Here is a 25386-nt window from a genome sequence, read left to right as displayed (position 1 = left end):
GTAAATGTTACATTGATTCTTATTTCACTCACAAGACCCTTATAAATTATTCCTGAAAATATATTTTTTTGAATTATCTCCTGTTGAATATTTCTTTTCTTTAGGAAACCCTGACTGGAAAATATGGCGAAGACTCAAAACTTATCTATGACTTAAAGGACCAGGGTGGCGAGCTGTTGTCATTGCGTTATGACCTCACAGTATCCTTGATCTGCCCGTGAGCTAAACCGAACAAAGAAAACAAAAAAAACGCTTCTATATAGTGTTTTCAACCACACTGGATGTCTCAAAGTGCTTGACAGCTAATGAATTACTTTTAAAGAACTGTCACTATTGTAATGTAGGAAATGTGGCAGCCAATTTGCACACAGCAAGCTCCCAAAAACAGTAATAATCAAATAATCTGTATGCGTGATATTGATATTGACCGGGATACCAGGGATAACAGAACATCCACCCCCATCCCCCCCCGCCTTCAAAGCCTTCAAAATAGTGCCACAGGATCTTTTATGTTCACCCAAGCAAACAGATAAGGCCTCTTGGTTTAACGTCTCATCCAAAAAATGGCACCTCCGACATGCAGCACTCCTTCAGTACTGTACTGCAGTGTCAGCCTTGATTTTCGTGCTCAAGCCCTGGAGTGGGTCTTGAACCTGGAAATTTGTGACTCAGAGGGTGAGTGCTCCCAACTGAGCAATTCCTGACACAACAATAAGTATGCAATGTTTGAATAATTGTATTGTGTGAGGCAAGTGAGGCAGACTGGATAATGCAGTAGGTTCAGAAGACTGGATAATGCCGTGGGTTTATCACACTGGCCTTTCATCTCTGTGAGGTGAGCTCAAATCCAGCTCTGATAGATGGGATGAAAGCCTCTTTCTGTTGAGCTAAGTGAATTGAGCTGGAAGTCATCTCAGTCAAGTTCCTAATCGGTGTGGGCCCACAGTACAAAACTGCCCCTAATTAGGTGCTTTAATTTGGTGGGCACAGGATTTCTTGTGTGGAAAGTGGAAAATTATGGCAGTGGTGCAGTGGTGGTTGCTGTTCTGAGTTTGCGGCTGGGACATGTTTTTGGGAGTGCTTGATACTGAGTATTTGAAACGGAAAGTGTGGTCCCCCTCTCCCCACCCCACCTCCCCCATTCCCCACCAACTTAAACACGGAGCACCAACGCAACTTCTTAAAATGTATTTGGGAGCCAATGGTTTGATGATGTACAACAGCTTGTTCAAGTTTCAATTGAATCAGATTTTTAAAAGTTCCAGTTTCAAGAAAAGCTTGAACGTTTGTAGACATTTGACACGCTTTTTTTCCTCCCTCGGTGCTTGTCAGCCAAGGAACCATACCTCCATACACGTCACAGGGTTCGTTAAACAAAAAGAAGGGTGATATTTAAAGGGGAGAAGTTTAAAATGGAAGCATGATATAAAGTAATTAGTTCCAGCATAAAAATTATCATAATATTTCTAGTAGAGCTGTGCAGCCGATTCTGTTATCATTATTGTCTTTGTCCTTGACCTTTTCTCAGGTTCCTTTTGCCCGTTACTTAGCTATGAATAAAATTACCAATATTAAGAGATATCACATTGCTAAAGTGTACCGAAGAGACAATCCAGCCATGACCAAGGGCCGTTACAGGGAGTTCTATCAATGTGTGAGTATTTGTTGAGCTGATGCTTTTGGAGAAACATTCTGCTTGAGGTCGGCTTATACGCTGCCAGCTACGCTGTATGTTATTTTTTCAAGTAAATTTTATAAACAAGCTGTCAGCTCTGATGGTTACCTTACGTGCACAGAAATCAGGAAATTCTAGATATGCTTCTCGCAATTTTCCTTCCATTACCTTGCATAAATGGAGTCATTTTGAAATAACTGACTATTAATGACCATAACAAGAAATGTACAAAAAGCTGCATTCATATTGTGCAAAAAGCTTATTATAAGGATCCGGTGTGTTTGTTGTGCTGATGTAGAAGTAATATTTAAAAGTGCTGCTTGCTCTGCTTTATCTATGGTAAACTGACCTATATATAGGTTTTCAAACTGGAGGGGTTCTCTGATATGAGTCCACGGAATCCACAAGCTCACTAGTTTCTTTGTATTCGATGATTTCCGGGTACGTTTTCGTTGTTGTCTATGCAAAAGTGTTTTCTGATTTTAATCAGCGTAATTCATACTATCTTTTGGAGCTTTTAGGGGCTGAGGGTCGCTGAGAATGCATCATCATTGGTAGGAGATCTGAAAAAGTTTATCCATATTGACAGGGAGCCTGGGGGTGAGTCACTATTGGAAGGGATTCTGAGATTGACAAAGAATTCAAAAAGCTTTTGTTTGTGTTTTTTTTTATTCATTCATGGAATGTGGGCATCGCTGGCTGGGCCAACATTTATTGCCCATCCCTAATTGCCCTTGACAAGGTGGTGGTGAGCTGCCTTCTTGAACCGCTGCAGCCCATGTGGTGTAGGTACATCCACAGTGCTGTTAGGGAGCGAGTTCCAGGATTTTGACCCAGCAACAGTGAAGGAATGGCAATATATTTCCAAGTCAGGATGGTGAGTGGCTTGGAGGGGATCTTCCAGGTGTTGGCGTTCCCATGTATCTGCTGCCCTTGTCCTACTAGATGGTAGAGTTAGTGCGTTTGGAAGGTGCTGCTGCAGGATCCTTGATAAGTTCCTACAGTGCATCTTGTAGATGGTACACACTGCTGCCACTGTGCGTCCATGGTGGAAGGAGTGAATGTTTGTGGATGGGGTGCCAATCAAGTGGGCTGCTTTGGCCCGGATCGATGACTTTGTGTTGTTGGAGCTGCACTCATCCGGGCAAGTGGAGAATATTCCATCACACTCCTGACTTGTGCCTTGTAGATGATGGACAGGCTTTGGGGTGTCAGGAAGTCTGTTATTCGCCACAGGACTCTTAGCCTCTGACCTGTTCAATCTGAAATATATTGTTTGTCCAGATTTTTTTCTTTAGGCTGTTGAGTTTAGAGTCCACTTTGGGTATTCCATATAAAAGTAGATTGTTAATCCTAAAATGTGGTTTCCCACTCAGCTCATGCATTTGGTTCAGTTTTGTTTTCCGTAGCACAGGAGTGAAGATGCTCCATTTATATGCTTTAAATTGTAAAACCGAGTTGTATTTTCTCCTTAGTTTGTATTCAGTGTTGCAATACAAAATGTATTTAAGCTCCTGGTCCCAATTTGAATTCTATATTTAAAATTATTTCCTTTCTCAGGATTTTGATATTGCTGGCCAGTATGATCCAATGATTCCTGATGCTGAATGCCTGAAAATTGTCCATGAGATCTTGAGCGAGCTGCAGTTGGGAGAGTTTCTAATTAAGGTATAATTGCAATTTCAGTAAGATTAAAGATGAAGGGATGAAGATCAGTAAAATGTTTGGGATATCACAGCTGGATGCCACTTTATTAGTCTGAATCCTTTCTCATTCAGAAACCTAGGCATGGATGTGATGAATTCCTTGGTCATGTCACTATGTAAAAGCAGATAGAAGTGAGATGAGCTGAATGTGTTTTATATGCACGTAAAGCTGAGGAACAAACAGATTTAGGATGCTTGTCATAAATATTTTCCTCCTTGACCTTCAGGCATGTTTTAGACACTAGTTAAGCCAGGTAGACACTGGGTCAGGGACCCAAACAACCCCTTTCTGTAAATTAATTCAATTTGTGACTGAGATTGTCTTGCAGATTCATAAGTAATTAACGTAGTTGAAAACAAATATACATTTTCAGTGTGCATTAAATTGCCCTGTGAGCTCCAGGCAAATCAAAGACAAAATACAACTGTTAAACCCCTGTCAGAGAGTACTGAGCACAAAATAAGTTTGAACCTAGAGAAAGAAAATTGAGAGATGGAAGAATAATATTGAAAGCATGTGCCAAAGTGAGGCAGAGAGAACCATGCTGTAAAAAAGACTATCTATATTCACTGCTGAAGGAGCAGTGTGTGGTTTGAAGGTCAAGGCAGTTCGATGCACTCATTGTGTAGGTGTGTTGTCCTGTATGTGCTTTTCATATTAATATCATTCCAAATAAAGTTGATAACTCAACTTAGAGCTCAAAATGAACTCAAAGGTGATGAAGTCGTTTGGTAGTACAGAACTTGAGTATTGCTGAAAAAAGTGATACTTCTTGTTGAAGCTTTTTGTCTTGCACTCGTCAGGACAATTCGCAAGAAAATACCAATGTCAGAGAAAACTCATTTATATTGTATGAGAAGAGAGTAAGAGAGTGCTAACTGGTTGACAAGTGGACGTGATTGGTAGAGGCGTTGCCATGGAGAATGCACCAGTTGATGATTGGCAGGTGAACTCTGGTAAAGAAATTGCCCTGGGGAATGAATCAGCGAATGGCTGTTATGTAAAAGCGCATACTGCGAATCCAACTGACAATCTTAAATTGGTTGTCAGCGTAATTCTTAGCACATTGGATGACATTTGCTAAATAATCCTCAATCGCGGAATCACATCTAATCTTGCACACTGTTTTTAGTTTTGTAAACTCGCAGTGTGGCACACTTACGGGTATTGGAAGCTACATATATTAATACACAGGACCCTATTCTTTATAGACAGAAAGAACATGTACGCACATTGCGCCTGTTTCAGCTAAACAAAATAAGTGACAGCCATTCACTGGTTCATTCCCCAGGGCAATGCCTTGACCAATCAGAGTCGTGCTGCCTGGTTTGAATTTTAAATGATGCTTGGCAGTTAACTGTCAGTCACCATCATCTGGTACATTCTTCATGGCAACACCTCTACCAATCAGAGTCCACTTGTCAACCAATCAGAACTCTCCTTTCATTCAGCAAAAATGAATTGTTTCCCCTGACATTGGTTTTTTTTGCATTGTCCTGACGAGTGCAAAATAAAAAGCTTTGACAAAAAATGTCTTTTTTTTCAGCTATACCTCAAAATGATGTGTTGATGCTTCTGTTCATTGAAGTGACTTGGGGTGAAACAAAACAGTAGAGGGCACTAGCAAGTAGAGTTTGTGAAAGTGCTTTGGGAAAGGACAGTAACCTGAGTGGCTTCATCTTTTAGATTGTTGGGCATGGTGTGTTGATTAAAAGAGAGTGTAGCTCATTAAACTGAAAGCTTGCATTACAGAAGGGATAAATACACAGATCATAGCTCCATAGATCAAGGTTGAAATGAGGGGGAGAGATTGATTATAAGAGCCAATTGTTAACTGATAGCAAGGTTGGGTTTGAAAGAGTGTATGTTGTAAGCGGATAGAAAGACTGAGGTAGATGAGATATTCTGTGATTTTCAGGCCATGTGTAAAGGATAATTTAAAATTGAGTTTGCTTGATAGCAGGTGCTGAGAAGGATTATGGCTTTAAAGAGCAATGCTGAGTGGTTTTTTGAAACTTTTGTCCTGCTTACCTATGATTAATGACTGAAAAGGAATGTTGCTTAAGTGGCTGCAGGTATGAATTCTGTATGAAATTTTTTTTTGTTAATTCACGGGATGTGGGCTTCGCTGCCTGGACCAGCATTTATTGCCTATCCCATGTTGTCCTTGAGAAGGCGGTGGTGAGCTGCCTTCTTCAACTGCTGCAGTCCATGTGGTGTAGGTACACCCACAGTGTTGTTAAGAAGGGAGTTCCAGGATTTTGACCCAGCGACAGTGAAGAAATGGTGATATATTTCCAAGTCAGGATGGTGAGTGACTTGGAGGGGAACTTCCAGGTGGTGGTGTTCCCATTTATCTGCTGCTCTTGTCCTTGGTAGTGGTGGTGGGTTTGGAAGGTGCTGCCTAAGGAGCCTTGGTGAATTTCTGCAGTGCATCTTATAGATGGTACACACTGCTGCTACTGGGTGTTGGCGGGAGTGAATGTTTGTGGATGTGGTGCCAGTCAAGCAGGCTGCTTTGTCCTGGATGGTGTCAAGCTTCTTCAGTGTTGTGGGAGCTGCACTCATCCAGGCAAGTCGAGAGTGTTCCATCACGCTCCTGACTTGTGACTTGTAGATGGTGGACAGGTTTTGGGGAGTCAGGAAGTGAGTTACTCAGTTACTCCTCACAGGGTTCCTAATTTCTGACCTGCTCTTGTAGCCACAGTATTTATATGGCTAGTCCATTCAATTTCTAGTCAATGGTAACCCTCAGGAAGTTAATAGTGGGAGATTCAGTGATGGCAATGCCATTGAACATCAAGGGACGATAGTTCGATTTTCTCTTGTTGGAGATGGTAATTGTCTGACACTTGTGTGGCAAGAATGTTACTTGCCACTTATCAGCCCAAGTTTGGATATTGTCCAGGTCTCGCTGCATTTGGACATGGTATCTCAGTATCTGAGGAGTCATGAATGGTGCTGAATGTTGTGCAATCATCAGCGAACATCCCCATTCTGACCTTATTATGGAAGGAAGATCATTGATGAAGATGGTTGGGCTGAGGACTCTACCCTGAGGAACTCCTGCAGTGATGTCCTGAACTGAGCTGACTGACCTCTAACAACTGCAACCATCTTCCTTTGTGCTAGGCATGACTCCAATCAGTGGAGAATTTTCCCCTTGATTCCCATTGACTGCAGTTTTGCTGGGGCTTCTTGATGCCACACTTGACCACATGAGGCATTGATGTCAAGGGCAGTCACTCCCACCTCACCTCAGGAGTTCAGCTCTTTTGTCCATGTTTGAACCAAGGCTGTAATGGCCTTGGGAGCTGATTGAACCTGGCAGAACCCAAACTGGGCATCATTGAGCAGGTAAGCAATAACTCCAGGTATGTGAAGGAGATCTAAGTCCGTTGACTCTGGTAGATGTGAAACTGCACTGACACACTTCTGGAACACTGCCAGATCAAAAACATTAACAGGCTTTAGGAACTAGTGTTGAGCCGCCAATTTGTCATCTTGCTTGAGAATAGTTTATGAAAAAGCACAAACAGGAGCTTGAATGTAATTCCTTATCCAGCAAGAATAAATTAAACCATTTAACCACTTGACAATGCAGTATCCTTTCAGCATCAAATGCACAATGTATCTAGGATTAAATGAAATGGGGAATGATGTAACAAATCAGTTGTTCTCTCCTACAGAGTGTAGGGTTATGACTTGACTGCCTCACCGCATGTTCCAATTTTATTTGTGTTGTGAAGGGAGTCTAAGGACTGGAAGTATTTCCAATCGAGGAGAGGGCAGGTCTTCCACACTCACTTGTTTCTTGTCTGCAAATGGTGCAAGGGACAGGTTACAAATTTATGGCTCACCCCATCCTACAATTTGATGGCCCTCTGTTCATCTGCATATATGTTACACAAGAAGCGGTTCAGTATTGCACTGGATTCCTGGTGCTGCAGGGCCTCCTTTTTATATTTCAGATCAGACTCCATGGAACAGACAAATAGGTGTGCATGCAGACATTTGAACAGTTGTTTGAGGCTTTTGTGCCTTTCTATTCTCACTGCAAAACCTCCCTGATGCTTGGCTAGGGTCTGTGTAGATCATTAATCAAGCAAATGTGTTACTGCCTGTACATCTGTGACCAGAATAGACATGGGACTTGTGCTTCACTGGGCAGGATTTACATCTGTTACCATGCTGCTGACTCCAGAGGGGCTGGTGAAGTGAGCCCTGATTCCTCAGGAGATTTGTAGTCCAAATTTGTGCCACTTACCCTCAGGAATGTAATTCAGTAAATAATGGGGTTATTTTCAAACTTGGTTTTACTTTGCTCCATGTGCCTTCCCTTCGCATTGGTTTCTCAGTAAATTAGAACTGTGATGGTCCAATTTTACACCAATTACAATGACTTGTTCAAAAGATTGGAAATGTATCTTACAAAAAATCTATTCTGATGCCAAGACTTTGTAATTATTTTCATTTATCTGAATTCAGGTTAATGACAGACGTCTCCTTGATGGGTTGTTTGAAGTGTGCGGAGTGCCAGCTGACAAATTCCGGACAATCTGTTCCGCGGTGGATAAAATGGACAAGGTAATGGATTCATGGACCAGACTTGTTACCTTTTTGTAGGGAATAGGCATAAACCTAGCCCATTATTTTCCACAGCCTGTTCCAAGTCCTTGTCGAAAACCACTGGTTTATGAACTTTTGTTTTCAGGAGTTTCAAGTTGATAAAATCAATATAACTTCAAAACAGAAAATACTGGGCATATTCAGCAGGTCAGGCAGCACCTACGGTGAGAAAAACATAGAATTAATGTTCCAAGTCAGTGACCTTTTGTCAGCTGTGTTTTTGTACAAGCTCATTCGGGGTGGCTGCAATTGTCCTCAACGTCCCCTGGGTTAGGCAAGTAAAAACTAGCCAGGGTTCCAATTCCTGCTGCGGATAACCCAGTGAGCTGCTGGAAGATGTCTGAGAGTTGTGTGTATGGGTGTGGACTTAGGTGAGGAGAGTATCTGGCTCAGTTGCCCTGCTCCCAGTTCAATAGTCTGCCAGCACACACCATTGAAAACGCTTGGATGAATTGGTGCTTGTTCCATGGATCCACACCTCAGCAAGGAACCATTGTAATTTAAAAGAAGAAAGAAAGCCTAATACTTCTCACAACAGGACAATTGTCAGCTTAACAGTGTATAATGCATAGTGCAAAATACTTGCATTATGCTTGTTATAATTAGTTGAAACATAACACACCAATAGCACCTCATTATTCTGACAACAGGTCAATTTGTAGAGCAAGTATTGTGGCAAATAGTGATTGGCTGAACATTCTTTGGCAACTACTTAGGGATTTTTTCTCAACCTGAGACGTTGGGGCCGATTTAAACTCTGTGCAAGTAGGTCGGCTTGAATGAGTTAAAATCTCACCCGTTAACACGGTTTCTCTCTCCACAGGTGCTACCTGACCTGAGTGTTTCCAACATTTTCTGTTTTTATTTCAGATTTCCAGTAACTACAGTTTGCAAAAGTCTTTTCTGTCTGCTTAGGGCACAGGCTGACCTTTTAGAAACTGGTAATTCTTAGTATAGCTACCCACAGTATTCCTTCCCTCTAAGATCTGCACGGGTGTGACCAAGCAGCCGCTCCTGTTGTCCACTTTGAGATATTGCAATTGTGTGGCCGTGTAAAAATAAGTAAAAGTACTGTGCGTTTGAAATGAGTGAAGAAATTTAGAGTGAATATTGGCTGATTTTTGTAAAAATCTTGGTGATATTTTTCTCCCAGACCTCAAAGGGAGAGAGAGTGCTTGTTCAGTTGCAGTTTCTTGAGGTGTTATTTCAAAATACTGCTTAGTGATGAAGATAATTAGAAACAGCCTCCTAAACTGTAACTGTTCATTTATACACATGCTTCAGCAGCAAGAATGAAGATAATGGAACAGCTGGCCATCCCAGTTAGAATTTTTCCCAAGTTTTGGGGAAATGTTTTTAAATTGCATTGAACGAGGTCAACATTTTCCCTCTAGGATTTATTTGTTATTTACTTCAAACATTTTAGCATCACCTGATCTGGGTGAAAGGCACCCCAAGCACTTTAAGTACCCTAGGTCATTATTCTCTTGATCTTAATTGTCAGATAAGTGTTCGGCAAGATGCAGACGGCTCCTTATCTTTCCTTATTTCTGTTTACCTGTTAACTCACAAGAGCATTTCTATGCAAATTAACCTGCCCAAATTGAACTGACCTTCTGAACTGTTTGTATTGTAGGAAAAGTTTGTGTGCATTTGAAGTGGAGTACCTTTCAAGCAGCATGCTAATTTTGCATCTCACATACTCTGTGCTTGTAAATTAAGTCCATTCTTTGAAAACATGATTAAGTGATTCAGATTTAAACTTTGGTACTGATCATGGTAGTTTTGTATTTTCTTTCAATTCTTTATATCCCCTTTCCAAAAGTGGTGACTTACGCTGGGGTATCACCCCTTGGGTACCAACACCTCACCCAAGTGGCCATTGTTTTGGCAACAAGCTCTAGGCCATTCACTGTCGGAAATGATCCTGTCTCCACCTAATGTCCTTTGTATGAATAGCATTGGCTTGATGGATTAAATGGCTTCTTCGTGTGTCATAAATAACTGAGTCCTCAATGGTTATCGGATAGGATTCAGAGTAGAGAAGGCGGTTAATTTTGTTCCCGTCTTCCATTGTGACCCCAATATTGCTAACTCTCATGGCCCCAGCACAATCCTAGCTAAAGTCAGCACAGAGTACAGATCAGATCCTCCTGACCTACACAACCAGCTCAGTACAATACCACAGGGTGCTTTTAACTGAGTTACTATTCGAGTTTGTGAATTGTGTTCATTCCTGGCATGATTTCTATAAACTTGACCATTGCCCTACTAATCAGATGAGAGAACTTTTAATTTTTTCATGAAATTAATGGTGATGCTACACTCCCTGTCTACCTTAGCTGAGTTAAGTGTTGAGCCAGTGTTTTCTGATCGCTCCCATTGATTTTTTTAAATGCTTATTCATCTTTTTAATTAGCACTAGACAATAATTCAGTACACAAAATAATGGTTTTGTTACGTATATATATTTTATATTATTTTTATATTCCCTTATCACATTGGTCCATTTCTTTAACAATCCTGCAGATACACTCCTGTGCTGATCAATATCAGGTTTATGTGGATTCATTCATTTCATGACTCATGTACTTGTAGATGCCATGGGAAGATGTGAAGAATGAGATGGTTGCAGAAAAGGGGCTTGCACCCGAGACTGCTGACAAGATTGGAGAATATGTTCAGCTTAACGGTATGCTTTCTTTAAAAAAAAATGTGCTTCTGATTTGTGTCATCAAAGCTGTCTCAACTTTAGTTGATTCATGCTAAGTCTTTTAGATGCTGATTGCACAATGGTTCTTTTTAAAAATCTTTTTGTAAAGAAGATATAAAGGTATAAAAAAGACTCAAAGAATATGGAACAAACTTACATTTAAAGGATTGTTCATGTTCTCAGGATATCAGAATGCTTCAGCCAATTAATTCCTTTTTGGAGAGTTGGCACTATTGTTTAGGCACATGCAGTGGCCATTTTACACACTGCAAGGTGTTACAAATGATAAGAGGAGATAACTGACCAGACTGTTTGTTTGGTGGTGTTGCATGGAATGAGGATGGAATGTTGGCCCTAATGTTGGAAGAGCTCAGGGAGGAGAGGGGATATGTATGTCCTAAGCACAAACTCGGTTGAATGAAGAAAAAGTGTCTGTGTGCTGCTGGCTTGCATGCTTGCTGTCATGTACTCCAATTTGCTGCCAGGGTAAGAAATATGGCTGCGATTCGGTGGGGGTCATTTTCAATGCAGGCAGGAGATGTGCCTCATTCAAAGTGGTACAGAAAACTTAGATCACAGTGTGAATGCAGCCTAACTGCAAAGATTTAAAATACAACTGTATGTCACTTTTTCAGTCAGTTAAGTAATTTTGATTAAATGATGTAAACCATTGATTAAAAGTGGTTATTTTTCATGTATCCATGTTGCTACTTACTCCTTCATGAAGTATAGAGAATAATTCAGTATCTTTTGCAGGTAGGACAGAGTTGATTGACAAGCTGGTACAGGATGCCAAACTGTCCCAGAACAAGGTGGCTATGGAAGGCCTGAATGACATGAAGCAGCTCTTTGTGTATCTGACACTCTTTGGTGTTGAAGATAGGGTAAGCAGCTTAGTTACATGATTTACAGAGTTTTCTAATGTATTCGCATGCTCTGGTCAACACTTCTGGTCCCAGTTTTACTACGATTGTGGTAAAATCATTTGTGGAATGTAACCCGTTAGGACATTCCTAATATAGAAATTTTTAATCAAGTCTGTTGATAGTTGGGTGAAATGTAATAATTTTCTTTACCCTAAAGGATATATATAATTTGTGTGAACTCGAGAGTGTACCTCATGTGCACCTCAACTGTGATTAAATGTATTCCTGGAGGCTTCATCACATGACTTGCCCCTACGCTTCAGCTATTATTGGTCAACAGATCCATCCTTGTGATGCATTACATTCCTACGCCAATCGGAAAGCATAATGACTCATTCCCCATTTGGATGATGTATGACTGTCAGCCAAACAGCCTTTTTTCCCATTTTCAATATCTTCATATCTTGTAAAGAGAAATATTGAAAGAAAATGACAAAAAAGAAATTTTTTTTAATGCTCCAATGATTTTTCTCCAGGGCTGCACATAGCAGTGTCCTGGAGATTGATCTTCAATTCCTAGAGACTCCAGGACAACACTGGAGAGTTGGCAGCCCTACTACTCATGGTGCAAACTGTATATTGTTCGCTGGAAGGAGTGGGCGCGATGCCACTAATTTTTTTTATTCTCATGAATTCACAATTCAGCTCTCAAATTCTAGTTTACAGCAAGTGAAATAAAAAGCATTAAAGGAAGGTCCGGTTTGTGTGTTTATAGAATTTACATCAAAGCCAACTGTCACCTTTCATTTTCCGTAGCCATTTTAAAGTGAGGGTAGGAATGGAGTGATGGTTGCTCAGTAATCTTTGTTAACTTGTAAGTCTTGATAATAGCGCACACTTCCTGTAAACATCCCACTCGCTTCCTGTAGCACCTTCTTCCTCATACTTTTTTGATACTGCTATTGCTTCTAAAGCAGTAATTCACAGTGAACAATGTGTTACGATCCCAGCTGATGTTAGTACTGGACAAGTCAGATCCCAGAGTGAAACCTGGCTTGATAGATCCTAACTTCTTTTTTGAAACTGTGGTGGAAGGTTACTGAACAAGTTCACAGGAGTCTGTTGATGAACTTTTAACACAGAATAAAACATTTATTGAACAAGAAAAATGAACTATATTACCATATAATCATATAAAAAGGTTGGAACGATCTCAATACAAATACAAGAAAATGATTCAAATATTCACTATTCTTTCACCCCAGCTATATCTTTACAGACACATGCACATTTGGAAAGATAAAACAATTTGCAGTATCTGTCCTATACTGTAATATTCAAGGTGAGTATACGGTATAAGAGTTGACAGGTGAACCGTAGTCAGATGCACCACACTCCAAAGTAAGTGACCCACACGACCTAGACAGATTCCTCAGATTCCTCAACAACCCACCCAGAAGTTCATCACACTGTGAGCCAACCAGCCTCACTGAAACTCTGTCTTTCTCATGAGGATTTTCAATCTCCACGTTTGAAGAACTTGTCCTTTGTCAGAGACTGTCGTCTGGGACCTCTTTCTGTTCCACTCTTTGATTTGGGACCTTCTCCCTGCCCCCCTCCCTGTGTTCTGCTCCCTGGGACACCTACCTCCTAATGGTGCTCTGGTTCCAGGTCACTTATAAGTCTTGATAATAGCTCACACTTCCTGTAAACATTTCACTTGCTTCCTGTAGCACCTTCTTCCTTACACTTTTTTGATACTCCTATTGCTTCTTTTGTGCTGTTTTGCTTCATTTCATCTGCATGTGCGCACAGGGCTGGTTCCCTGCCTAAAGGACATAAAAAGATACCGACTGTACATGTGCGGCCAGTCCCTGGCTGGCGCATGTGCAGAAGACTGAGGCTCATCAGAGGGTACGTATTTGCGTTTCGTAACAAATGCCATTAGTGATCTTTGAAAACACACACAAGTAATTCTTTAGCACACTTCTAGAAAAAATATTAGGATCTGGTAGGGAAAGGTTCAAACATTTCTCAGAGCTCTCGTTTAAAAGAAATATTTCAGTGGCTATTGTTTGCATGCACTTGTCACATTGACTCATTTTGTGTTGAGAATAATTGATTTTATTTTTCAGGTTCTCTTTGACCTGAGTTTAGCTCGAGGTTTAGACTACTACACTGGTGTCATCTATGAGGCTGTGCTGGCCCAGAGTCAGGCTGACACCCAGGCACAGCAGAACGAACACTCTGAACCAGTTAGTGTTGGCAGCGTGGCTGCTGGAGGGCGGTATGATGGCCTCGTTGGAATGTTTGATCCCAAAGGTCGGAAAGTGCCGTGCGTGGGAGTCAGCATTGGGATTGAAAGGATATTCTCCATTATGGAGCAGAGAATAGAGGTACCACAACTGATTCCTTGTGTTACTTAGAGCTAAAGAGAAAAGATATTTAAGAAAAGAAACATTGAATGTTGCTTTGGCTCTTCACACCTGTTGTAACACTTCTTTTCAATCAAGGCTATTGGTTGCATCATGTGTTTTCCCTCTAGTTCCTTTAGTCCATTGTGCCCATTGTCAAAAGAAATTTCATTCATTAGATTGAATTGCAGCTTCAGATGAAGTTTGGGTCGTGTATGAGCCAATGTTTTGGAGCATTAACAAGTTGGAAGATAAATATTTCACCAGATTGATGCTAGGTTTGACATTCTGATGTCTGATCCATTTGATGCCTAGCTCATGGTATTTCTCATGGTATTTCTCATGGTAGAGCAGACATTAGGTTCACCAGTGTTTGTCATTTTTCCTTCTGTTTTAGTTAGCTTTTCAACCCCATCCATGTTACAGTGGTTATGTTGGTGTACTAGTAATCGAGACTCCTGCAATAATCTAGAAAACATCAGATGAAATCCTATCGTGGCAGTTTCAGAATTTGAATGCAGGTTTTTTTTAAAATCTGGGCTATTGGATTGTTATTAATAAATAACTAGAACATTGACTGCTTAGGAAGGAAACCTGTCATTCCTATCCAGTCTGGTCTATGTGACTGCAGTCCCACAACAATGTGGTTAACTCAAAAGTGGCTTAGAAAGTCACTTGGTTATCTCAAATCCGGGAAACTGAGCATGGATGATAAGCCAGCAATGCCCTCATCCTGACGAAGCTTTCAACTGCTTTACCTTAAAGATTTTTTTCCATAAATATATTTTATTTATAAAATGTTATAAAAGTTCATTACATGACCTTTCAAAGTTCACATTTTAAAAAGCACAAACCAAATCAGTTTCTCCCATTACTCTGTGTTACTCACTACATTTACAACTACAGTTAATATTTACACGATTCATTACATGTCAAACATACAGCCCGAGGGGGTTTACCCAGTTTCCAGCCCTTCAGTGTACTATGGTTGAAAAGTCATAGACAGTGGCCTGTCCTCATTGCATTTTTACTGCCCCAAGCTTTAGTGTGTCCCTCAGCACATAGTCCTGGACCTTGGATTTTCAGTGGGCAGCTATCCATTTACATGAATTTGGCTGCATTCAGTGAGCTCCAGTGGAACATTGAGTGGTAATGGGGCAGTTTTTCAACTTGGGTGTTGCTCAAGGTAGCCTCAAGCTATGGCAGTGCACATCGGGAGCTGGGTAAATGTTATGCAAGTGTGGGCAATGCGTGCCTGAATTTCACTTGTGCACTGACGAGTGTGCATGCTACTAACAGCACTAACATTACATTCTTAATGTGTAAATGAAAAGAACGTGCAGAACATGGATATGGGGAAAGAACGCAGGCGAGGGGACTAATTGCAAAGCTCATGATGCAGACACAAAGGGCTGAATCGCCTCCTGTAACAGAATCTGTAAATCCCGCTGTTGTATCTATGTGGGTCTTTCTGGCTTGACTCAGCGAGTAAGTTCCCTATCAGTCTTTCTTTCTGAAACAGCAGTGCTTGTTCTCCTGCTGTACTATGGCCAGTATGTTCAGGGTATATCCCGAGAATCTTTTTTTTTGCTGATTTTTTTCGGTTTTGCCAGGCCTCAGATCAGAAAATTCGTACGACAGAGACGCAGGTTCTTGTTGCCACAGCGCAGAAGAAGCTTCTGGAAGAGAGGATGAAGTTGGTGGCAGAGCTCTGGAAATTTGGAATTAAGGTTTGTGTCATGCTGTAATGTCTACAGTATACATAGCAAGTAAGGGAGTGAGGAACTTCAGTTAAGTGGAGAGATTGGAAAATCTGAGATTGTTCTCTTCAGAGCAGAGAAGGTTAAGGGAAGACCGAATAGAGGTGTTCAAACTTATCAGGGGTTTTGATATAGCAAACCAGGGAAACTTCCCTTTGGCACATGGGTCAGTAACCAAAATGGTCATTGATTTAAAATAACTGGCAAAAGAACTGAAGGGGAAATGATGGAGAAATATTTTGCAAGAGGGTTGTGATCTGGAAGGCATTATCTGAAAGGGTGTTGGAATCAGATTCCATAGGAACTTTCAGAAGAAAATTGAATGTGTATTTGAAGAGAACCAATTTGCAGGGTTATGGAGAAAAAGCTGGAGCCTGGAACTAGATTGGATAACTTTTTCAAAGAGCCAGCACAGGCACGATGGACCGAATGGCCATGAGATTCTATAATTTTAGACTTAGTTTGAGTGAGGGTGGACATAAAGATTTTTGTTGAAGAAGCACTGTGCATTTATTTAAAACGATTTGATAATCATTCCCTTGATAATACAGTGCTGACCTGTATTTGAAGGGTGAAAAATCGCAATCTGGATTCCCTCTCTGAACCCCCGAAAACTGTGGTTGTGATGGTGTTGTGAACATACAAATTAATATTGGTTGAAAATAGGATTGTGTCTAGCTGTGAGGAGCATTCCTTTCCCTCCCCTCCCCTCACCTCCACCATTTTGAATAGCTTGCTAACATTCTCTGTGTAGAACATGAATGCCGCTTGAAGAATGTTCTGAGGGCCTGTGGAACTGTTTGTCAGTGAGGATCAGAATCTTTGGCGTGGGGAGAGGTAGTGAGGAGGTAAATAAACATTTAATAGCACCAGTTTTTCTCATGCAGGTCAACGCAAGCTTATTACATATGTGATTATTGGTGAATCTATGGAATTCATTGCCACAGAAGGCTGTGGAGGCCAGGTCATTGAATGTATTTAAGACTGAGATAGATAGGTTCTTGATTGGTAAGGGGATCAAAGGTTATGGGGAGAAGGCGGGAGAATGGGGCTGAGAAACTTAGCAGCCATGATTGAATGGCAGAGCAGACTCGATGGGCCAAATGGCCTAATTTCTGCTCCTATGTCTTATGGTCTTATTGCATTCTGCCAGGAAATGGGATTCTGTTCTAAGTGGTGAGAAATTGGAATCGGTCAACAAAATGCCAGCCGTGGTGGGGAAAATAATTTAAGCCGTGATCAGATATCATTCGAATCTTAACATTTCATGCCTCTACTAAGCCAGTACTGAAATGACTCCATCAGACTTGTTGACAATGCCAACTTGCAGCAGCCTCTTAAAAGTGTTGTTAACCCATTCCATGGTATTTACAGTAGTGGAATTTTTCTTGTGCAATTCTACAGGCGGAAATCACTTACAAGAAGAACCCAAAGCTCCTGAACCAGCTCCAATACTGTGAGGAGACAGGAATTCCCCTGGTGGCTATAATTGGAGAGCAGGAACTAAAAGAAGGAGTTGTCAAACTTCGGGTTGTTTCTACGAGAGAGGAGGTTAGTTATTTATTAATTACAAGTTATGCTTATGTGGGGAAAAAAGAAAATTCGTAGCTGCTTCCCTAAGGCTGTGTTTAAAACCCTTTGAGAGAGTTGAACCTTTATAAACAAACACTCCCAGATAATGGACCCTTGTGAAAAAACACAAATAATTTGCAAGATAAAATATACAAGAGGCACTCAGCAACCACAGACCTTCACAAATTACACATTGCGCACAGCTGTCAATGCACAATGCACTTCAATGGATCCTTTTTCAACTTAAAACACAGGACACACAGATCAGCGTGAAGCACAGTGGGTTTTACGGACCATAACATAAGAAGCTTGACACTATCCAGGACAAAGTAGCCCGCTTGATTTTTTTTTACATTCATTCAGAGGATTTGGGCTTTGCTGGCTAGGCCAACATTTATTGCCTATCCTTAGTTGCCCTTGAGAAGGTGGTAGTGAGCTGCCTTCTTGAACTGCTGCAGTCCATGTAGTGTAGATACATCCACGGTGCTGTTAAGAAGGAAGTTCCAGGATTGGCACCCCTTCCATTAACATTCAATCCATCCGTCGCTGATGAACAGTGGCGGCAGTGTGTACCATCTTCAAATTGCACTGCAGAAACTCACCAAGGCCCCTTAAGCAGCACCTTCCAAACCCACGACCACTACCATCTAGAAGAACAAGGGCAGCAGATAGAAGAGAACACCACCACGCACCGTCCTGACATGGAAATATATCGCCGTTCCTTCACTGTCGTGGGGTCAAAATCCTGGAACGCCCTTCCAAACAGCACTGTGGATGTACCTACACCATGTGGACTGCAGCGGTTCAAGAAGGCAGCTCACCACTATCTTCTAAAGGGAAATTTGGATGGGCAGTTGATGTTGGCCTAGCCAGCGACGCCAACATTCAGTAAATGAATAAAAAAATATAGGAGCAGGAGTCGGCTTTTTGTTTCCTTTATTCTTCTCATGAGACATGTCAGCCACATTGCTGTGGATCTGGAGTGTAGGCCAGACCAGTTAAGGACAGCCCTAAAGGGCATTAATGAACCAGATGGGTTTTTACGACATTTGAAGATAGTTTAATGATCACCATCACTGAGACTAGCTTTCGCTTCCAGATTTATCGATTGAATTCAAATCCCACCAGCTGCCATGGTGAGATTTGAACATGTTTCCAGAACATTAGCTTGTTTAACCCTGTCTGATTACTAGCCTAGCAACATTACCACTACACCACTATCTGTCCTGCTGCCAGGCTTTGTAGTCTCTTGAGCCTGCTTCATGATTCAATAAGATGGTGGAATGGGGAGCTCTTTACACAGTGGCAGAGAAACTGTTCTATCTTTGCATGGCTCCATCCCGGGGATAGAGTGGTTTCTCTATCATTGTGGATGCTGCGTAATTAAACTCATCATTCGACTGAAAATGTTTTAGTGAATACAATACGGTAAGTACCATGACCATTTCGAAAATAAGGTCACCTGGTGCCCAAGGTTTTCATTCATTTCTGGCTGCGAGTGGACGTCTGCACCAGGCAGTTTCCAGAAGATTGCCACATGGCTGTACACATGCATATCTTAAAGGGACTGCTCCTTTTGTACAGCGTGTTTGTTCCCTGCATGGTAAAGTTCTAAATAGCTGTGCAGCTTATAGGAAACTTGCTGCTGTCAGGAGCCCAGTTATCCGTAATTTACAGGTTTTACCGTGCGTTAAAGGTTTGGTGAATAAATTTATGATGTTTCAAAAATCCTTTGTAAATTTATCCTTTGTGCTTTGAAGAAAACTGAATTTTTTTTTTGTGTTATCTTTTGCAGGTTGATGTTGCAAGAGCAAATCTCATAGAAGAAATTGAGAAGAGAACGTGTCGATCCTAATGCCTTCAGGAACATGTGTACATTGTCTGCTTTTCTTTAAGGCACGTCTTAGAATCACTTTTACACATTGGACACTACTACGGGATACCATGCTCCATCATTAATCTTGACTACTGCTTGTTAATGAGCACTGTGAATGAGAAACTCCCTGATCTGCTCACAATATGCGGCTGAAAGGACACTTCTTACCCTAATTGGACTTTAAAATTGGGATGAATGAATGTATGTACCGTCTTGATTATGTTTGAGGAGAACACCTGTCTTTTACAAAGGCAGGGTGCTAGAATTTGCTGGCCCAGCCAAATCAATAAAAAGGCATGCTGGCAAAATTGCTGTCTGTTTATTGACTCAAAGTTTTTGATCACCCTCTTAACCAGTTAAGAACATGTAGAAACTCACACTGCAAATAAACCCTGGCTGTTCTGAAAGTCTTTCTAATCACTTTTTGATCACTGTTCCATCAGAACAAACGGGAATAAAACGTGATTTCCTATTACCATTCCTACACTTGCTTATCTAGTTATAACCATTTCGGTCCAACTGCACCACGTTCCCCATATTAGTCATGTATACGCACACAATGTCTGCCAGTGGTATAAGGCAGTGATTTTCAAACATTTTTTGGGATCAGATCCTCTTTTCAAATGAATTGGAGGTCACAGCAGCAGCCAGCGGTGTGCTCCATTCTCCTGTTTCTCTAGTCCTACTGCCCCAATCTACATGATAATTCTTACATAATTCTCATAATATAAAAGTGTTGCATCTAAAGAGTGTTTTAATGTTGCTTTTAAGAAGTATTTATTTCCAGATGTCTGTGTGAGATCCAGTGAGATGTCTGCTTCTGATGGAGTCTGGCTATCCCGAGGAGAGTAGGAGCACTGGGGAAGCACAGCAAGGCAAGTACAGGAGAGATGGACCTGGGGGGGGAGGGGGAGGACGCAGTAGGACTATAGCAACAAGAACACAATATACCTCCAGCTGCCAATTACCCACTTTTTACCACATCGCCCAGCTGTGTGGACTGCCCTGCAATGCTGACCCCATGGAAAAGTCTCTGTGGATCCGCAGTGGTCCACGGACCTCAGTTTGAGAACCACAGGCATAAGGTTATTTTATGAATAGCAAGTTTTCTATATTCAGGTATTCCCCTGTGATGATTATATAACATGAATGAAAAATGAACGTAGAATGCAAAGGATTGGAATCTTGTGAATAATTCCTAAAGAGCTGTGGCCTTACATGCACAAAAGCAAAGCACTGCGGATGCTGGAAATCTGAAATGAAAACAAAATGCTGCAAACACTCAGCAAGTCTGACAGCATCTGTGGAGGGTGGAACCAGTTTCAGGTCTATGACCTTCAGAACTGTAAAAAGTTAGAAATGTAATAGGTTTTTAGCAACTGAAAGGCAAGAGTCAGAATAAGAACAAAAGGGAAGGTCTATGATGGGGTGGTGGGTATGAGAGTTTAAGGGGCAAGATTTAGTGCTGCAAGGCCAGAAAGACACTCATGGGGCAAATAAAGAAACCAAAACCCAGGGTCCTATTAGCGTTATTAATGACTCCCGAGCTCGAGAGGTACCAAAACCAACACTTAACCGATGAGCTGATTCGGCAAACCAGAGCATTAATCATCCTCTGATCTCATACTATGTATCACAAAAGATGTCTCTGGAGATGTGAATAGAATGTTAGCTGCTTTACGAACACAAGGAAATAAGAGAAGCTAGGCAAAAAATAATATACAAAATGGAAGCAGAGGTTATGATCTAAAATTGTTGAACTCAATGTTGAGTCCAGAAGGCCACCGAGTGCCCAGTCAAATGCAGTTCCCCAAGCTTCTATTGATCTTCACCACCTTTGTAGTTTGATATTGAAACATTTTGAAGATTTAAGGTTTATGATGATGTTTGTCCTCAATTACCTTCAAAATGAACCAGACTTCACTAAAATCGGTTTGGAATTTCTCAGGTACGGAAAGGCTCTTCAGACTGTCAATTTCATAGGAACTGAAGTTGTTATCATGTGGCAAGGTGGTGAATGTTGGAAGACGGAGGATACCCAAAACGCCAGTTCAAAGATGCTTCCAGCGTGGCATGAAGGCTCTAAACATCGATTCTTGCACCTGGGAGACTTAGCTGATGATAGAGGAAACTGACATCACCTGGGGGCCACCGTGATGATCAGTAACTTCTGCTTCTGCTTTGTTGAGTTGGCATCACAGGCTAATATCCGTATTCCGCTAACATTTATATGGGTAGTACTACCTAAACCAGGCAGGACCTGCTGAAATTGTAGACCTGATAATGAAAACTTTTAAATAGAAATAATCTCTAACAACGGGTCTTGAAGATTTCAAGTGACGGGATTGTGATCATTTCCTTTGGCACCTTGTTCCATTATGGGATTGTCCTTGGGAAGAGAGATTGTTGATACACTTCTTGGAAACAAATTATCTTTGGTAGTTCATGTGGTTGGCTACCTCATGTTTTTTCCTTGCCAGAGATCACCAGGAACTTGTTCTGTCAATTCCTACCAGTCCATTCGATATTTTATAGAGCATGGGAAGCCTTTTATTTTACCTCCTTTGCTGTAGTGATTTCCATTCCAAATCTCTGTTGTGACACCCCGTGTATTTCCCATACTGACTCGTGCAGAATCATGCAGCACGCCTCTGGATCACTTCGATCTTATTTATATCTCTTGCCATATTAGGATCCCACATACAACTTGCATACTCCAGAATTGAGTGAACACATATTGGTAAATTATAACTGATATTTTTGTTGCAATACCAAAGATTCCTCTCAAATCCAAGAACTCTGTTTGTTTTGGAGGTTATCTGTTGAATGTAGAATTCCCATTGAAGATCGTTTTTAAGATGAACCCCCCAGGTATGGTTGTGTACCTACCTGTTGGAGAATTTGTTTCCAGAACTTAAAGCTATTTGTTGATGGATCGTTTTTGTTGGTAATGAACATGACATAGGATTTTTTGGAAGTGATGACCATCGCCCATTGGTCCTGCCATTTTTGCCTTTCAGAAGATCGTCTTGCAGTGAATTGATATGATCTTGAGTTTTCCCTGCTGCGTGAACCACACAGTCATCTGCAAATCGTAGCTCCGTGGTTTTTAACCTCTTGGGAAGATCATCTATGTAAGACCATAAGACATAGGAGCAGAAATTAGGCCATTCGGCCCATCGAGTCAGCTCTGCCATTCAATCATGGCTGATAAGTTTCTCAACCCCATTCTCCCGCCTTCTCCCCATAACCTTTGATCCCCTTACCAATCAAAAACCTATCTATCTCGGTCTTAAATACGCTTAATGACCTGGCTTCCACAGCCTTCTTTGGCAATGAATTCCATATATTCACCACTCTCTGGCTAAATGAGTTTTTCCTCAAAGTCTGTCGAGAAGAGTAAAGATCCCAACACAGTTCCCTGAGGCACTCTGGAGAGGACATCTCTAGGAGAGGCTGATTCCCTGTCACACAACCCTCTTGTCTTCTGTTGAATAGGAAGTGCCAGATTCAATTTAATAGTGTCCTTCTGATTCCATAGGAGTGAAGTCTGGACAAGAGCTTTTCATGACGAACTTTGTCAAAGGTTTTTGAGAAATCTAGTATTGCCTTGTGAGTAGTTTCATTTCTTTCGAGATTTGAAGTTAGGTCATCGACAGTCTGGACAAGTTGTGTTTTGGTAGATCTTTCTGACTGAAAACCGTGCTGACTATCTCCCGGGATGTAGCAAACGTCAACGTGCTTTATGACATGAGAATTAACAAAATGTTCAAGCAATTTGCAAATGATGCTGGTGAGAGATACTGGTCTGTTGTCTTCTGGCTGACTTTTATCTCTTTTTTTGAAAATGCCACAGATGTTAGTATGTCTCCACTAGTCTGGTAAGTAGTCAGTGTCGATTGAAAAGAGATTGGTCAATATTGGAGCCAGTTCGTTAGCTGCTCCCATCAAAATCCAGGGAGGGATTTCATCTGGACCCAGAGCTTTATTTAGATTATTTCTCGCAATAATTTCAAAATCCCGTCTTTACTTGTAATGCGGTTTAGGGTGTCTGGTAAATGGTCACTGTTTAAGCTGGCTGTGTGCATTAAAACTTCTCTGGTAAATTAGGCAATAGATTTGTATGTGATCCTATTTTGATATCTGAAATGCCCACTTCTTTGATTTTCTTGAATGACCAGAAGCTCTTAGGATTCTCCTTGATAAAAGTTGTAAGATACTCAAAACATAATCTTTCCTTGCTTTATTGAGAGCTTTCTTTACTTTCCTCTAGAAGGTTTTGAATTCCTTCCAGTCCTCCTCAGCCCTGGACTTCTTAGCCTTGTTGTATAAGATGCTGTTTCTGTCTGCAGGGCCTATGGTGCTCTATATGGAACCATTGGAAATTCCTCCTGCTGGATGAAAACTGTGGTTACAGCAGCTTGGCAACAGGCAACACACATCAATACCTGAAAACCACTTGTGGCAGACAGAACCTGCCTCTCATGGATTGGGCTCTTCAGCCAACGTGCACGATATGAAGCTACCCCATCCCCAATGAACTGATGGCTTCATGTCCATCATCTTATATAAATGTAAGAATGCTAAACCTAGATACTGTGCAGCATTGTGGGGCTGGAGGAGGTTACAGAGTTGGCAAGGGGTCAGTCCATCAGGAGATTTGAAAATAGAACGTGAGTTTTAAAATCAAGGTGTTGCTCATCTTGGCTGCAAAAGCAAGTTATGCTAAACTTACATAAAACACTAGTTTGGCTCCATCTGGTTGTCTAATTGAGAGCACCACACTTTAGGAAAGATGTGCAGGCTTTGGATAGGGTACAGAAGAGATTTACTAGAAAGGTTCCAGAGGATACTGTTATGAGGATGTATTGGAGAAGCTGGAGTTATTTTTCATAGATCAGAGAATGCTAAGAGATTTGGCCAGTGTCTAAAATCATTAAGGGTTTAGATAGAGTTTATAAGGAGAAACTTTCTAATGGCTTAAGATTCATATTTAATGTGTTTGGCAAAAAAACCAAAGGTGTTTCGAGGATAAACTTATTTAATGCATCGAGTGATTAGGATTTGGAATGCACTTCATGACAGGATGGCAAATACAGATTCAATAGGAATCTTCAAATGCAAATTGGATAAATATATGGAAGGAGAAAAAAATTGCTGTGTGCAAATTGACAGCTATGTTTCCCACATTACAACAGTGGCTACAGTTCAAAAAATACTTCATTGGCTGTAAAGCACTTTGCACCTCCTGTTGTGAAAGTCCTTTTGCTAGATAAACAAGTCCTTTGGCACTATTTAATAAGGAGCAATATTCTTTGTCATACTCAATGTCCAATCAGCTACGAGAAAATCAAGTTTACTTACCACTCATCTCATTCCTGTTTTATTAAATTTTTAGATTTGTTCTTGAGATGTTACCATTGTTGGAGGGCCAGCATTTATTGCCCATCCCTAATTGCCCCTGAGAAGTTGGTGGTGAACTGCATCCTTGAACTGCTGCAGTCCATGTGGTGTAGGTATACACACAGTACTGTTAGGGAGTGAGATCCAGGATTTTGACCCAGCAACAGTGAAGTGTATGACTTGGAGGGGAACTTGCATATGGTGGTGTTCCCCTGCACCTACTACTCTTTCCCTAGGTCAGGAGTCTGCAACCTGTGACTCTGGAGTTGCAGGTGGCTCTTTAACATCTCCTTTGTGGTACCTTACTTTTTCCAGTTGGATCATTTTAACATGAAAAAAGCCCAAGAAAAGAAGTCAAGAAAAGTAAGAGCCATATTTTTATTGTGGAGATTAAAAAGTTAATCATTATGCTGCATTTTATGGTTTCAAATGATTATTTTAATGAAAAACATCATCATGCTGAAATAAAAGGTGCCTGAGTGGTATAGCTACACCATAGTTATAGATAATGCTTTGATTTGAGGGACAGGTTTCGTGGTTGCAATCATTGTTGTTTATAATTAAGCTGAAACAAATTATTGTGAATGTGCTATTTTTTTAATCATAGGAATTAATAGCTGAAAAGAATATCTTAATTCAAAGCATCTAAGGTTAAAGTTTGTTTTAAAGATAGCTTTACTGACAAAATTCTAGCTAAAAAATTAAGTAACACCTGATAATTCAGAGTTAGGTTTATTTTAATTTTGATTGTTTCGTTTTGTATTGAAGCAT

General features: G+C 40.9%; 1 protein-coding gene across 2 annotated transcripts in view; it reads left to right on the top strand.

The window, feature by feature from the left end:
- hars (histidyl-tRNA synthetase) overlaps window positions 1-19520 on the top strand; it is a 31754-nt gene extending 12234 nt beyond the window's left edge. For both annotated transcript variants that reach the window (XM_041194205.1, XM_041194204.1), the window contains 10 exons: window positions 105-200; window positions 1529-1654; window positions 3236-3343; window positions 7871-7969; window positions 10610-10703; window positions 11481-11608; window positions 13726-13986; window positions 15618-15734; window positions 17169-17315; window positions 19132-19520. In XM_041194205.1, the coding sequence (XP_041050139.1) occupies window positions 105-200; window positions 1529-1654; window positions 3236-3343; window positions 7871-7969; window positions 10610-10703; window positions 11481-11608; window positions 13726-13986; window positions 15618-15734; window positions 17169-17315; window positions 19132-19191 (1236 nt within the window). In that variant the 3' untranslated portion in view covers window positions 19192-19520. The remainder of the gene's footprint in view (window positions 1-104; window positions 201-1528; window positions 1655-3235; window positions 3344-7870; window positions 7970-10609; window positions 10704-11480; window positions 11609-13725; window positions 13987-15617; window positions 15735-17168; window positions 17316-19131) is intronic.
- The last annotated feature ends 5866 nt before the right edge of the window (window positions 19521-25386 follow it).

This window comes from Carcharodon carcharias, chromosome 8 (assembly GCF_017639515.1).
Source record: "Carcharodon carcharias isolate sCarCar2 chromosome 8, sCarCar2.pri, whole genome shotgun sequence".
NCBI classification, from domain to species: domain Eukaryota; kingdom Metazoa; phylum Chordata; class Chondrichthyes; order Lamniformes; family Lamnidae; genus Carcharodon; species Carcharodon carcharias.
Note: the sequence above shows the minus strand (reverse complement) of the source record. Positions and strands in the feature narration are given on the sequence as shown.